General features: G+C 41.1%; 1 protein-coding gene across 2 annotated transcripts in view; it reads left to right on the top strand.

Annotated features, from left to right (window-relative positions):
• The window catches only part of REV1 (REV1 DNA directed polymerase), a 75,858-nt gene that overhangs the window by 3,664 nt on the left and 56,788 nt on the right, over window positions 1-15,406 (top strand). For both annotated transcript variants that reach the window (XM_068268206.1, XM_068268207.1), the window contains exons 2-6: window positions 1,478-1,544; window positions 3,279-3,411; window positions 6,118-6,286; window positions 9,419-9,571; window positions 11,143-11,813. In XM_068268206.1, the coding sequence (XP_068124307.1) occupies window positions 1,488-1,544; window positions 3,279-3,411; window positions 6,118-6,286; window positions 9,419-9,571; window positions 11,143-11,813 (1,183 nt within the window). In that variant the 5' untranslated portion in view covers window positions 1,478-1,487. The remainder of the gene's footprint in view (window positions 1-1,477; window positions 1,545-3,278; window positions 3,412-6,117; window positions 6,287-9,418; window positions 9,572-11,142; window positions 11,814-15,406) is intronic.

Below are 15,406 nucleotides of genomic sequence, written 5' to 3'. Positions count from 1 at the left end.
GGTGTTTTTCAAAATCGCCAGCGCTAAAAAAATAAAAAAGGCAAAAATGCCCTAGGTGTGAACAAGCCCTAATGCTGGAGATACACGGGTCGACCCGGCAGCTTGATTAGCCACCGGATCAACTCCCCGCGGGCGGCCGGATCGATTCCCACTCGTCCCCGCGGGCGGACAATAGCGGGGAATCGAGCGGAAGATAAGGAGCGCCCGCGGGGACAAGCGGGAAACGATCTGGCCGCCCGCGGGGAGTTGATCTGGGGATTGAGCGGGGAATCTATCCGGCGGGTCATCGGACCTGTCAGATATTATCAATCGAGCCATCAGCGGCTCGATTGATAAGGATTTGTCGACCCGTCCATGCCCAGCATCAAAGAGGCGTGGTAACGAAAGATTGAACTTCATCCCAATTAATAGCAGATACCCCTTTTCCCATGCAAAATCTTTACCTTTTCCTACAATAGATCATCGGGGGGCCTTGTATGGCTGATATTGTGCAACCCCTCCCCCCCCCTTCCCCACAGTGTGATGTCAGCACCTTGGTCCTGACAGTTTTATGTCTGTGAACCTTGTTGCATTGTGGGAAATAACAGCTGTTTCAAACTGCAAAGCAACCAGTATCTCCCCCTGTGCATATGTATATCTATAAAAAAAACACAGTTGAGCCTATAGCATTGTTAGAGGATGTGGTTATAGATTATGGCAGTTGGTGCTGTATGTGTTTTTCATATCTGCCAGTAGTAAAGATGATGTGAAAAGCAAAACTGTACCAGCTTGTGTCTGAGAAGGGGGCCACCGCACAGTGGTTTAATTTACTTGGGTGACTTCCTCTTGCCATGGCATGCCATGTTGTGCTCCATTCTCTCAATACTTCCTGTTTCACAACTGAAGTTTCATCTGCGAAGCAGGAAGTGTAGGGAGGATGGAGCGCAGTGTGGAGCTCTGAGGCAAGTGGATATTGTCCAAGTTAATTAACCCTCTCTGGGATGGTTGCCTTTTTGGACATGAGTAGGTACATTTTTGTATTTCTCACAAAACTGGGCTCACTAAGGGCCTGTTTCCACTAGATACTTTGCTATGCGGAAACCGCAACGCAAGGAAATCGCAACCAATTCATGTAAATGGAGTAGTTTCCATTGACGTGAATTTACCTACGCAATGCGACACTGGGGAAATTATGGATAGCGTGCTGCAGTTTTTCGCAGCATGCCTCCGAGTCCCCATAGCTGCCGACGGGTAGTCGCATGATGCCGCATCTGGTTGTACGGAAGACAACCGGAAGTACTTTCGGAGGGATGCCAGACGATGTGGCGATCGCGTAGGGAAATGGACCCTAAATCTTGATCTTTAATGCACTCACTGTATAGAGCCCTTTTTTAAACTGGTATGAAAATCCTTTTCCCCCCTTATTACAGTATTTATTAATATTTGTTTGCACTGTATTTGTGTAAAAGAGTAATATAATAATATTGTGTTTCATCAGGAGCTGCAGAATGCGTCGAGGAGGGTGGAGGAATCGTGCCAGCGACCATGATGGCTGGGGTGCTTGGGTATGTAATTGGTAGAAAATAAGTGTTGGTAAGAGCTATGGACTTTTAGTAAGTCTAGAAATCTAGGGATCTCTGATCTAAAAATCAGCATAATAGCTGAGTACAGTATATGGCATTGTTTAACAGATATTGATTTCTGCAAACTTTTTCATATTTACTGCATATTCATCCTAAGAGTCTGTTTATTCTCACCCTTACTTTGCAGCTCATTTTCATATATATATTTTAAGGATTATTAAACCCAGAAGAATGGAAAATGTAGTTAGCTTAGCTTAACCCATGCAGACCGCTTATTCTTCCTGAGGAAAATTATCATTTTCCTCATGCAACTGATTTTGTATTCCTTTGAATGGGCTATAAGCGGCCATGTCTAACTTGTGCTTCCTGTCTAGGCTTAATCAAAAAGCATATCCAAGACTTGATCAAATGATTAACTCTACAGAGACTCCCAAATCTGTTACCTGATCAACTTATTTAGCAGAATTTCTCCTTAGGAACATTCATGGAGAAGCATGTGATGGATTTAACAATCTCTACATCAGCATCTTAACAACCATCATACCCTGCTCTGAGACTCTGCAGTGGCGCAATGCATAATCAAAAGCCCTTTTCAAACTGCAGGCTTTAAATTGTGCACGAGGTGTGCCAGGTAAATTGGGTGCTGCCATAGGCCACACGGTAAATTGCAGCGATGGTTGTACACACTGTGTAGTTTCTGTGCTGGAGGCACTTATTGTATAGCCAAACTCTGACTAGGGGCAGGGACTGCAGTGGTGACTCCATATGGAGTTCGGCTATTGTATAGCAGAACTCCAACTAGCGGCAGGGACCCCGGCCAGCGTGGTGCTTTGGGTATGTGCAACTGAGTGCCTTTCATCTCCAGTGGTTTGCTTTTAGTAATAAGGTGCTCAGCTATACTATGTACTATAGCTGAATGTTGGGGAGTTAGTTTCTGATTTTGTCATCCGGGTTTAATTACATAGGGAAGAGGTTAGTGTTAGGCTTAGGGAGGAATGTTTTAGGCATAGGTAGGGGAAGGTTAATGTATGGTGAACCAGAGACGAAGCACCCTCATCTATTTTACCATATATATCAGTGGGAACATTAGAGAAACCACCTACCCTGCTCTCTGATTCATTCTTAACTGCTTAGCCTGCTTGTTACCAGCCCTGATAAAATCCTTGACTGAGCATTCAGTCTGGCTTTGCTCAGGAATCATTATAGCTGAGTCATTATAGCAGAGCCAGAAGGGGGCAGGCTTGGGCTTGAAAAGACATCAGAGAAGACAGACTCAGCTATAATGATTCCTGAGCAAAGCCAGACTGAATGCTCAGTCTGGGATTTTATCAGTGCTGATTTGAAGCAGGCTGAGCAGTGAAGAATGAAACAGAGCTGGTAGGTGTTTTCTCTAATGTTCCCACTGATATATATGGTGAGATACATGAAGGTGCTTCGTCTCTGGTTCACTTTAAGCAAGTTGATAGTAGATTATTGATAACTTTACTAATATTCTACTTTTGGCAATAATTGCTAACAACTAATAAGTACCTACAGATGAGTTATTATGCTGTTTTTTTTAATAATAATCAGACTAAACTAAAAGGACCAATAGTTTTGCAGTGGGACCCCACTCATAGATCTAATAACAAACCATGTATACATTTCAGAAGTTAGTATCATGGCAAAATCAGGTAGTTGTACTTTGCTTTACCTGTAATCTTAATCATTTGGCAGGGTGGATACATGCCAGCTAAGGTGCATAAATTAGATGAGCAGTTCCGGCTGGATGCCCCAGCGCACCAAAAGAAAGAAGGAACATCATCAAGCATTTTTAATGGGGTTTCTATTTATGTCAATGGTTATACAGGTATGTTTATTTCTCTTCTTTTTTCATCTAAGCACTCAGATGGCAGCAATACAAGAGTCACAATTCATCTGTATTTAGTTTTTAGGGACAACTATGCTTTGACTTGATCCATTACTGCACACAGTTTTGTAGATATGACTGTGCAGTATCGGAGTATTTTACAAATAATATGGTATTTAGCATATCCTAATAGCGCCAGAGCTGTAGTGTACAGGCTACAGTCATCAGCGCATTAAAACATGCTGTTACTTCTACTTTGGTATCTTGCAGTGCTGTTACTGTTTCTACTTTGGTATCTTGTAATGGTGAGCACAGTCAGTGATGATGTATTCATGCTTACATTTTAAAGTAAACCCAAGGTGACAAGATGAGATGAAAATGTGTATGTACAGTGCTAAACATATTAATAACTAGGTTGTGTTTTTTTTTCTGGCTGAAAGAATTAACAATCAGGCATGCAAGTGACAGTTTCCCTCTTGTCTGACTCTTGTTGGATTATAACCTAACCCTCACTAATAAGGTATTACAGCCATAAACCTTTTTTTCCTGCGGAGAACAACTTCTGAATACAGGGGATAGAAAAAAGTTCAAACAGTTCATGTATTTGAGGTCTGGGACACTTAGGCACCGTTTACAGTTGGTACGCGTTTTTTTCCCTTCTCCATAGCAATGAATTGTGAAAAAGATTTCAGTTAAAACGCGAGAAAAACTCTGATCAAGAATTGAACTTTATCCCAATCAGTAGCTGATATCCCCTTTTACATGAGAAATCTATTCCTTTTCACAAACAGACCATCAGAGGGTGCTGTATGACTGATATTGTGGTGAAATCCCTCCCACAAGAAACTCTGAGGACCATGGTAGTCCTGGCAGTTTCCTGTCTGTGAACCTTGCTACATTGTGGGAAATAGCTGTTTACAGCTGTTTCCAACTGCCAAAAAAGCATACAGCAGCTACATCGCCTGCCAACAGTAAAAATGTCACCATGTAATAAATGTCAGAATGTAAATCAGGGATTTAAAAGATTTTACAATGGGCAAACACTGACTAAATCATTTATACATAATTATTGTAAAAAATGAAGCACATTTTTATTACATTATTTTCACTGGAGTTCCTCTTTAAAGAGACTCTTTGAAGCGAGATTAAAAATTGCTTTTTACCTTATATTCAACATGGGCATGTTTGCCCCTGCTAAAACGCTACTATCCCGCGGCAGAACGAAGGGCAAAAATTTGCAACCCTTGCCTGGGTCACACCGCTGCTGTTGGCTACGGGAACCGCACACAATGTGCAATATTATGCTGCAGTACAGCAAGTCCCCTCCCCCCCCCCCCCCCCCCCCCCGTGGGGAACTACATTTAAGTGTGAACAAACCCATTTAGTAACATGTTTCTTGACCACTGTATTAAATGGACTGGCTTCTGATTTAAGATTTCACTTCTTCAATTTTTATGAAACAAAAAAAAATGATCATTCTGGTGAGGATGGAAGTTCATCTAAAATGCCCAGAGCTAGAACTGGAGTACTGTACATTCATTCACAATCTTCAAGGCTAGTGATTCAGTTTTTTAGTGTGTATTCTGCATGCATCCAGCATGTGGTTGCTTAGCAACATTCACAGCAGTGCTTCCTGTGTTATTGCTCTGTCACAGCAACCTTTGTATTCCATGTGCTGATTCTGGATCCTTGCCAGCTGTAGTACAAAAAAAAAAAAAAAATCACACCAGAGATATTAAAAATAATTGCATGAAAAAAAGTACATTACTATTTATAACCTAGTGTACAAAAGAATGAGTATTTTTCTGCAGAAATGGCACATTCTTGGATCCCAGATGAAAAGACAATACTGATACATGAATCTGTTGCCGTGAAATATTGCTAACATCAAATATGCGTGGTTTTATTTGAAGCGATTGGGGGCTAGAAAGCAGCAGTTCTATATTGAGAGACATTCTGTTTTCAAAAGGACTTTGGCCTCAATTCACTAAGCTTATCTCCTGTCTCTAATAACTCTTCCAGAGTTGTTACCATGGTGATAAGGCATGTAGTATTCAGGAAACATTTTACCTCAGGCAAACCTAAAGTTAACTCTTCTGTCTTTAAGTTAACTCTTTAATCCTTAAATAACTCCAGAGTTAAAGACAGGCTGTTCATTAACTGCGTGTGAAAATAACTACAGAGGAGGTAAATTAACTACAGAGGAGGTAAATTAACTACAGAGGCGGTAAATTAACTACAGAAGAGGTAACGGAAGGAATGAAGAGATAAGATAACTCTCTTACTCGCCTTATTATCTCCAGCATGATCTTAGTGAATTGAGGCCATTATCTGAATCGCCCTTCCTGGGGCTAATCTGTTCTTACTTGGTGCTGAGCACTTTGAATGTGTTGATTGTAGGCACGTTTGGAAGTTGTGAGCACTTTAACAATGTTATCCAACAAGAATGCTATTTGAATGTTATGTCTACATGCGGATGCAGATGCAATTGCTCATGATCTCATGATAGAAAGGTCACAGCACTTTGTTTGGATTGTGAGGTGATATTTGTGTGTCTAGCCTATGTTTTTTTGTTTGGGAAGCATCATCCCTGTCGAGTAGACTGTGATATCAGTCCAGCTAATACCTGTTTTAACCCTTACAGTAAAGTGTTCTCAAATGAAAATTGTTTTATTTAAATTTGATTTTTTTTCCCATGTGTTTTAGATCCCACTGCAGATCAGCTGAGACATCTAATGATGCTGCATGGTGGTCAATACCATGTTTATTATTCACGCTCTAAAACAACACATATTATTGCCACAAATCTCCCCAACAGCAAAATTAAAGAGTTGAAAGATGAGAAAGTTGTCCGTCCTGAGTGGATAACTGATAGGTAATTCCATAATCTAATTATGTTATGTGTATTGAACCTGTAAGTTTCCTTGTGCAGGTGGTCCTGCCATTGTGTAATTGTTATTCTTTCAATTAAAAATGGTACCGGTAGAGAAAACAGGTTCTATATAACCATGTACAGTGTGTGATCATTTTAAGTTTATAGCTTCTTGTAATTGTTGCAAATGCTCAAATATAAACCAAGATGTATATTTTTTTTTTTTTTTGTCCCCATACAATAATGTATATGAAATCTCTATTTATATTTGTGTTAATGGTCTCACACATTTTGCATTAGAGTTTGCACAGTAACTGACATGTAAAACCAGGAGTCACAGCCTAACACTAGTTTGTGCATCAATCTGTTTGCTACTTTTAACACCTTGATTCATCCATTCACTAGTGGCAAATGAAAACGATGTAATCAAGATCCTAAATATTACCATATATTCTTGCATCATAAAAGCTACAAAAGGCTGGGCAGCGCCCAAAATAAAAGCTGAAGTTGACGAGCACTGATTCTTACAGCATCTTGTGTCTGTATAATTCAATTCCATGTATGCATGCATTAAGTCTGGTAGACCATTTTCAATTCAAAACCATGAGATAAAATCTTAAGGAGCTATTTTCTCTGCATAAATAAATGCTTCTATCTATAAGGTCTCAGGTACACGTCATCAGTTAGCCATTAAAGGTATTACTCTTCCAAAACTTTGTTTTTTTTCTACCTACATTGCTCACATCACAAATTTAAAGGGAACCTGAACTGAGTACAATTATTTAAAGTAAACCCATGATGTAGCTGCAAATAAATATTACATGCTTACCTCACTGTCAGTTCCTCTCAAAAGCTCACCATTGTCTTCTTACAGTGATATCTTCCAGTTCTGACAACATTTTGTCAGAAATTAAATATACCAGTTGCTGTCAGTTACAACTGAATGTGCAAGGTAATGTCCATGCTTCCCTATGGCTCAAGTGGGCGATATTACAGTTTAACAGTGTGCTGACCAGGAAGCTGTTTTGGGGTGATGGTAATTTTCAAAATGGAGGACAGAGAATTCCATTGGTCACAGTGGACAAACAAGACGCAGGAGAGGAGAAAAAGATTGATGAGAAGACTACACAGGACATAAAGATGACCTGTATATGTTTATTTTGACTTTTAATTTTCAGTTCAGGTTCTCTTTAAGATACGATACACTACTTTATTATTTTAAAACCGTGGAAACCTGAACTTGTATTTAGCCATACATGGAAGATGAACATTTAACAATAAATTGTTAGTGTTTAAAAACCTATGGCACCAGTAGCCGCTTAGACTGAACATTCAAGATGCACTATACCTTTATTGTCACAGGGCAATACAATGACGTATTGTTTGGAGCAATAGTAGATGCTTTAGATCAGTGGTCCTCAAACTAAGGCCCGCGGGCTGAATGCGGCCCCCTGAGGCTTTTTTTACTGGTCCTCCACACAGAAAATGTATTACTTATAGATGCTGTCAGCTACATCTTTAAGTATTGATGGTCCACATCTAGAATAGCAGTGCTGGCACCACCCATCCACATGGAAGCCAGAAAGCAGTCATTCACTGGTTTCCAATTAAATTCCACTTCAGGTGACACTGCTTTCCAATTGGACTTCAGGTTGTCACCTGGGTATGCTTCACTGTCTGTCCCGCACAGACATCATTTTATGTATACTACGGCCCCCCAGCAGTCTGAAGTATTTTGACCTGGCCCTCAACCCAAAATGTTTGGGGACCCCTGCTTTAGATCGAGAAATAATAGATATAAACGTAACTAAAAATATTACTCTTGTGTTCAGCCTCATACAACACACTATCCACTATCCACAGACATCTTGGCCAAGAGTGTGGCATGAAGATGGACCGCAGTCTGTTGCCACTATGGAAAGTATTCACTAATCTACAGCACTACCTGTGCACAGAACAGCACATGGCAATTTTTAATGGTACTTACGCAAGTCCAATGCATGCCTTGTAATGTAACGTATGTTACACAAATGGCATAATGTCGCTATACTAGTATGTGTGCATTGTGCACAAAGCGTGGGATGTGCAATGAGCACTGCGATACTTGCATAAGTACTAGTAAAATTGCAGTGTGCTATCTGCGCATGGCGGTTTCACTGTAGATTAGAGAATATAGCTCTATTAGTGCACTTTCTGAGCTATAGTTTATTACTATGTGTGCTTAATTTAAAGTGCAGGATGAACTATAATTTATCTGTTTACATGCTGTAAATGCTTGGAGTTGAGCCATTCGCGTTTTTGTAGAAATAAGATTTTAAAGGATAATTAATAAACAAGATTGTTTTTATAAAACACAGTGGCGTAGTGGGCAGCACACTCTCGCCTTACAGCGGTGGGTCCCCGGTTTAAAGAGGAACTGTCGCGAAAATCTTAACATTTAAAACGCATACAAATAAGAAGTAAATTTCTCCCAGAGTAAAATGAGCCTTAAATTACTTCTCTCCTATATTGCTGTCACTCACAGTAGGTAGTAGAAATCTGACATTACCGACAGGTTTTGGGCTAGTCCATCTCTCCATAGGGGATTCTCAGCATGGCCTTTTATTCTTTATAAAGACATTCCCTGAAGAAGATTTATACGAAGATGCTGCCCAGCCTCCCTGCTCACCGTACACTATTTTGGCAATTGGACGGAGCAACTGCCATTCACTAAGTGCTTTTAATAATAAAACCCTGAGAACCCCCCTATGAGAAGATGGGCTAATCCAAAATCTTTCAGTAATGACAGATTTCTACTACTTACTGTAAGTGACAGCATCATAGGAGAAAAGTAATTTATGGCTCATTTTACTCTGGAAGAAATGTACTTCTTATTTGTATGTGTTTTAAATTTTAAGATTTTTGCGACAGTTCCTCTTTAAATCCCAGCCAGGACATTATCTGCATGGAGTTTGTATGTTCTTCCTGTGTCTGTGCAGGTTTCCTCTGGGCACTCTGGTTTCCTTACTTTGATGTATGATTATAATTTGTTTATATTTTTAAATTTACAGATTGGTGAGCCACTTGCTCTGTCTTTTGTGCAACAAAAATTTTCATTTATAGCTCTTTATTTTCCTCTTCACTTTATTGTAACAGTATAAAAGCTGGACGTCTCCTTTCCTACGTTCCCTACCAGCTTTACACAAAGCAGTCCAGTGTTCAGAAAGGTTTGAACTTCACATTGAAATTCAAGACAGAAGATTCACTCTGTGGGTCCAAAAATGTCACTCAAGATCTCCTCAGTAAAGCGTAAGTGTTATGGGAGTATAACAGAACTGTCTGGCTCTCATGTAGCTCATATTCTCTCACTACTCGCCTGTTCAAGTTGCTTTGAGAGTAAGCACTATGTTACTAAAGTACACTTCCCACAAGAATCAGTATGGACTCGGCCACAGTTGATCATTTTAGGCCTCTGACAGTAATACTGATCCTCTGACTAGAAAACGTGCTGCTGGAATGAGTATAGTAATAAAGTGGCAAAATCTTCAAAAAAATTTTTTAGAATGTTTAGAGATGATTGAAGTAGATAATTAGTATTACATGCTGAAAACTAGAGATAAATATTGCTTCTCCCGCAGTTCACTCATGGTTAGAGATGAGCTTTGCTAGTTTTGCTAAATGTAGCATTTTAAAATTGGCACAAGATGGAGAATTCTTCCCTTTTACAGTCTACATCCTCTATAATAATAGGCAACTGTCCCTGCGTAGCAGGGACAGTTGTCTCAGTGTACCTGGGTCCATGCTTTTTGCTACTGCGCATGTGCGCAGCACTGACCCAGCCTCACACAGGGAGGACGAGAGGGACACAGCCAGGCGTGCGAGCGGGTGTGCGCGTGCGGCGGGCAGGAGCGCGCACGCGCGTGGAAGGCACGCGGAGACAGACCTAGCCCCTTTTTAAACAGGCTAAGGTCACTAGTAATAATAATAATGATAATCTAAAGTTTGTTAGTTATTTTTATCATTTTTATCCTGGGTTGAGTGCTCAGACATTTTTACAGCAAAGGTCCTCTATTTACTTTATTTGGGATGTAGCAAATAGCACTCTCCTGGTACCCTTGTAGGATCCTTAGTCAGCTGAGATCTGATAGCAAACTAGCCATAAGAAAACCACCATAAGCTTCATCTGTCCTGACTGGTGCTTCCTTGCTTTGGGTTCTACAGGGAAACTCCAGGCTTACTGTTAAGTACAGCACTATATCATATAAAACTATTCATAGTTTGTGTTGCATTTGAAGGTCTATTAGACCAGTAAGCAACTTATTACAAAAAACATTTCATTTAAATCAAGCTTCAACTGAGAAACTATTGAAATTACTGATTGTATATGTAATAACAATAGTATATAGAACCTCCCTGCAGTCTCATATTCCCATTTTCAATTCAAGGGGTTTAATTTCATCTCTGAAGTTTGCACAGCAGCCATTTTAGTATGACCAGCAATGCTGGTTATTTCAACGCCCCCCCCCCCCTCCCCCCCCAAAAAAAAGAAATAATGAATATTTAAACGTTTCCGCTCTCTTGTGTTATCAGCAGTGTATGTTCACTCTGACAAAACTAATTTGCTTCTGTCTACTCTTCAGGTCAGCCATGGCTGCTGCTTAAACGATTTATTTGCATACAGATAACACACCTCTATTAATGGTTGGAATGCAAAAATAAAATAAGAAGTGGCCACAGGCTGGTACTCCTCATGTCTTTTCTTGATTTCAAAAGCCGTAGGTCTAGCTCATCTCTGTACTTCCGCTGGTGGAATACAGTGATAAAGTGTTTGGGCTTTTTCCTCTTTTATGACTTTTTTGTTGTTGTTGTTTTTGTTTTAGAAATGACTCACTGGCCAACACTGGTGAAGCCAATGGACTGGATAGATTGGATGATGATGAGGAGGATGAAGAAAACTGTGAACAGGGAAATGAGGATTTTCATCTTTGGGAGCAGGAGGAGAAAATGTGTGAATACCGCACCAATGGATTATATAACCACAAAGGCAATACTGCAGTATTTAATGGACACAGCTGTAGCTCTAAAGGTGCCTTAAAGTCACTGGATATGTCAGTGCAATCTAGTGACTCTTTAACAAACAGACTTCACTCATTGCAGCAGGAAAAGCCTAGTACAGGCACTAAAGACTGCACTTTAGAACAGTCACAACCAAACAGTGGGCATTCAGATGTTCCATGTGATCCTCATAGAACTGCTTTAAACTCAGCCTCACCATCATATTTGCACAATAATAACAGACTCAATGGTGCTCACCATTCTCTCCAGGGGCCTTCAAGCACAAAAAGCACTACCTTGCATTTGCCTACCAAGGCGGCCTCTCCACAGCTGCCTAAAACAGCTGACTCTAATTTTATTTCAGACTTTTATTCTCACTCTCGACTTCATCACATATCTACATGGAAGTGTGAATTCACTGAATTTGTCCGGGACCTGCAGAGTCAGAGCAATGGTACTTTTTCCGGCCGCGAGAGGTTAAAAAAGATGAAGAGTGGTATGTTACGGGTATAAAAAAAAATCGCGTTGCATAATTTTTAAACTGCCTCCTAACCTTACAACATTTTTACCGACCAGCCAGCTACATTTGCAGTGTCTCTCAGCATACTGAGTGTGTTGAGTTTTGAAAAGTACATTATTACAGTGTACCCCACATGCTATTCAAACATGCCCAGACTTCATGGCCTGTCTACATTAACACTGCAGTCCCTGGTCATTTCAAGAGCTCCTTCTGGTGTCCCTGTAACTGGGAAAATAGCCAGTGCGTAGATCACTATCTTTTAACAAGAGTATATCTCTATTGGCAAATTGACAAGCTAACAAGCCTTTTTCACACTATGCCTTGATTAGGGCTATAAGTAGAAATCTAATTTATAATACATGTTTGTGAGAAATTATCACAACAATACATGTAGTTTCTTTTTCAAATCTGTTGGTTAGTAGAATCTGGTTATAGTAAACTCTGCTATAGTAAACCTCAGGATATAGTAAACTCAGTCCTCAGGTCCCGACCATGCGCCTGCAATGAATATACAATTTATGACCAATTCTAATGTAGTACACTTCTTTGCCTGGTCCCTTGGAGTTTACTATAAAGGGATTCTACTGTACATCTGCCCAGAGCTCTGATTTTCCTTATGATTTGGGTTATTACTAATATTATTTGTGGTTGTACAAAAGCTAAAACTACTATATACTACAGCATAGGTAGTACATCAAATGATCAGACATGTTACTGTAGCCATGGAGATGGGATGCAGGACGTGCAGCTGGAAAGAGATCCCAGCGTAGAATGCCGAGAGCCATGAACAACTCCTCCTTTTATTCTCCTCTTGTGGCTCTGCATGGAAGAAGGGAGAGGAGGGGACAGTCGGGGAGGGGTGTGAGCCACCTCTCCACCATCGGGGACCTGTAGGCTCAAGCCTCAGTGCCTTCATAGTTGATCTGGGTTTGTTCTCAGGTTGCTTACATTTATTCTCTTATGTGTTGGGGTTTTCATGGCCAGTCATAGCCTATATATGTCAGGTAAAATATTACGTTTATTACAGAAATATTAAAAGAACAGTTACATTAACATGAGTTTAAAAAGTTTCCATAAGTCCCGTCAGCATACATGTGCAATGTGCAGCTTAAAGGGAACCTTAACGGAGAGGGATATGGATGTTTCCTTGTAAACAATACCAGTTGCTTGTCATTCCTGCTGATCTCTTTGGCTGCAGTAGTGGCTGAATCAAACACCTGAAACGGACGTACCTAGAAATCCCAGGGCCCCCCTGCAAAAAAAAAATCCGGAACCCCCCACCCCACCTCCCTAGGAACTTTTGTGGGGCAGGAGGAGTCGCAGCATAAGAGGAGAGCGTGGCCGCAGATCGGTGGGGAGGGGGGACATTTCCCTCCCCCCCCTTCTCACCTTGGGCTCTCCTCTCAGCGCTTTCCCTCCTGCAATCATTGGTGGTAGCAGCGGCAGGCAAGCTGAACACATACCTCGTTCTCGCCAGAGGTCTTCCGATCTCTAAGTGCTTCATGTAACTTCCTGTGAAAACAGGAAGTAACATGTAGCTCTTAGAGATCGGAAGACCTCTGGCGAGAAGGAGGTATGTGCTCAGCCTGCCGCCACTGCCCGCCCGCTGCCACTAATGTTTGCAGGAGGAAAAGCGCTGAGAGGAGAGCCCGAGGTGCGATCTGCGGCCACGCTCTCCTCTTATGCTGCGACCCCTCCTGCCCCACCAAAGCCCCCCCTGTGGCGGCAGGGGTCGCATCCCCTATTGTTACGCCAGTGACCTGAAACAAGCATGCAGCTAATCCAGTCTGACTTCAGTCAGAGCACCTGATCTGCATGCTTGTTGAGGGGCTGTGGCTAAAAGTGTTACAGACACAGGATCAGCAGGAGAGTCAGGCAACTGGTATTATTTTAAAAGGAAAAATCCATATCCTTCTCAGTTTAGGTTCCCTTTATGGCAAGTTTCCTAGCTCCATGTAGCCACTTCTTCAGAGGCATAATATTGCAATTTCAGCGTTCATGAGCGTTAGGCTGCACATTATACATGTATACTGACCTGACTTATGGAAACTTTTTATGCTGTTAATAATATAATAAATGTTACGTTTTAACTACTATGTAGACCATCACTGGCCTTGAAAACCCTAATTTGTGTTGTTGCGATTTGACTGCTGGTTACATGTGAGAGGGCGGCCTTTTTTTCTGTCATATCCTGAATTTTCCATTAATAATCCATTGTATAATGCCGGTAAGCCAAAGCTGGATTTAAGATATGGACTGCATTTTGTTGTTTCATGGCAATCTACAGTTAACTACTCAATTTACTTTATATAGCTTATAATTGTATTTTGGTTATGTAAATTTCCTGATGTTGTGATGCTGTTTACTTATGTTTTGGATTAGTCAAAAAATACACTAATAAGTTGTTAAGATATTCAGTGGTTTACTTTTCGTCAGTATCGCAGCAGGTGGATACTGCCTCAACGTTTCTTGTTTGTAGGAGTGGAAAGTAAAGCTTCTACAACACTGGCATATATGATTGCAGTCTGGCTGCTGTTATGTGGCATGGATGGGCCTAGTCCAGTGATGGCTAACCTTGGCACTCCAGCTGTGGTGGAACTACAAGTCCCATGAGGCATTGCAATACTCTGATAGCTCTAAGGGCCCTTTTCCACTAGCAGTCGCTAGCGTTCGCGCTGAACGCTAGCGATTGCTGAATCGCAATTCCGCCGTTTTCCCGACGTTTGCGGCCGCGATTTTGCTATGCTATGCACTGCATAGCAAAATCGCGGCAAAAGTCGCTCCGCGGCGCGATCGCGATCAAGTAAAAAACGAATCGCGGTAGTGGAAATGACCTACCGCGATTCCTATGTTAAAAAGCAAACCGTAGCGATTGTAAAATCGCTAGCGGTTTGCGGTTTTGCGATTCAGCTAGCGCAAACGCGCTAGTGGAAAAGGGCCCTAAGCATAACTCCAGGAGGCAGAGGCATGATGGGATTTGTAGGTTTGTCACAGCTGGAGTGCCAAGGTTAGCCATCACTGGCCTAGTCCATTGATGCTGTATCAATACCAGCAAGTCAAATATTGTTGCCCTTTGGCCATCTAGTTATTTCACTTCAAACTGATGGACCTGAAATTTGATTGTTGTCCTAATTCACTTTTTATGTACTGTTTATAAGCCAGCCCCACTGTATTGACTTGCACTCAAGATGACCATGTTATTGTGTACTAAAGCTGGAATGCAGTCGCCCCTTGATTGGTTGAAAGGTTTTTTTTTTTTGTTTTGTTTTTTATCCTCTCTATCCAGTTTGATACTTGAGAATTTTGATTTGTACAGTAATTTTAGATGAAAGATGTGTTGAATAGACAAGATGCACAAGATTTGTATTATGTTCTGCTGGGGGACTGAAAATGCTTAAGGGTTGCAGCCACTTAGGGTGCACTTCATGGTCGACCAGGAACATTAAGGATCCTTGCCCAAAGACTCCTTACTGTTTTCTGTACTGGCTTGATTAGAACCTTGATCAAAGGCTCAAATCCAGCATCAAAGGCAACATCCTTAACCAGTACACTGTCCAGCTGACCAGGAT

This window comes from Hyperolius riggenbachi, chromosome 2, assembly GCF_040937935.1.
Source record: "Hyperolius riggenbachi isolate aHypRig1 chromosome 2, aHypRig1.pri, whole genome shotgun sequence".
NCBI lineage: Eukaryota > Metazoa > Chordata > Amphibia > Anura > Hyperoliidae > Hyperolius > Hyperolius riggenbachi.
The sequence above is the reverse complement of the archived record's forward strand: the minus strand, read 5'-3'. Positions and strand labels throughout refer to the sequence as shown.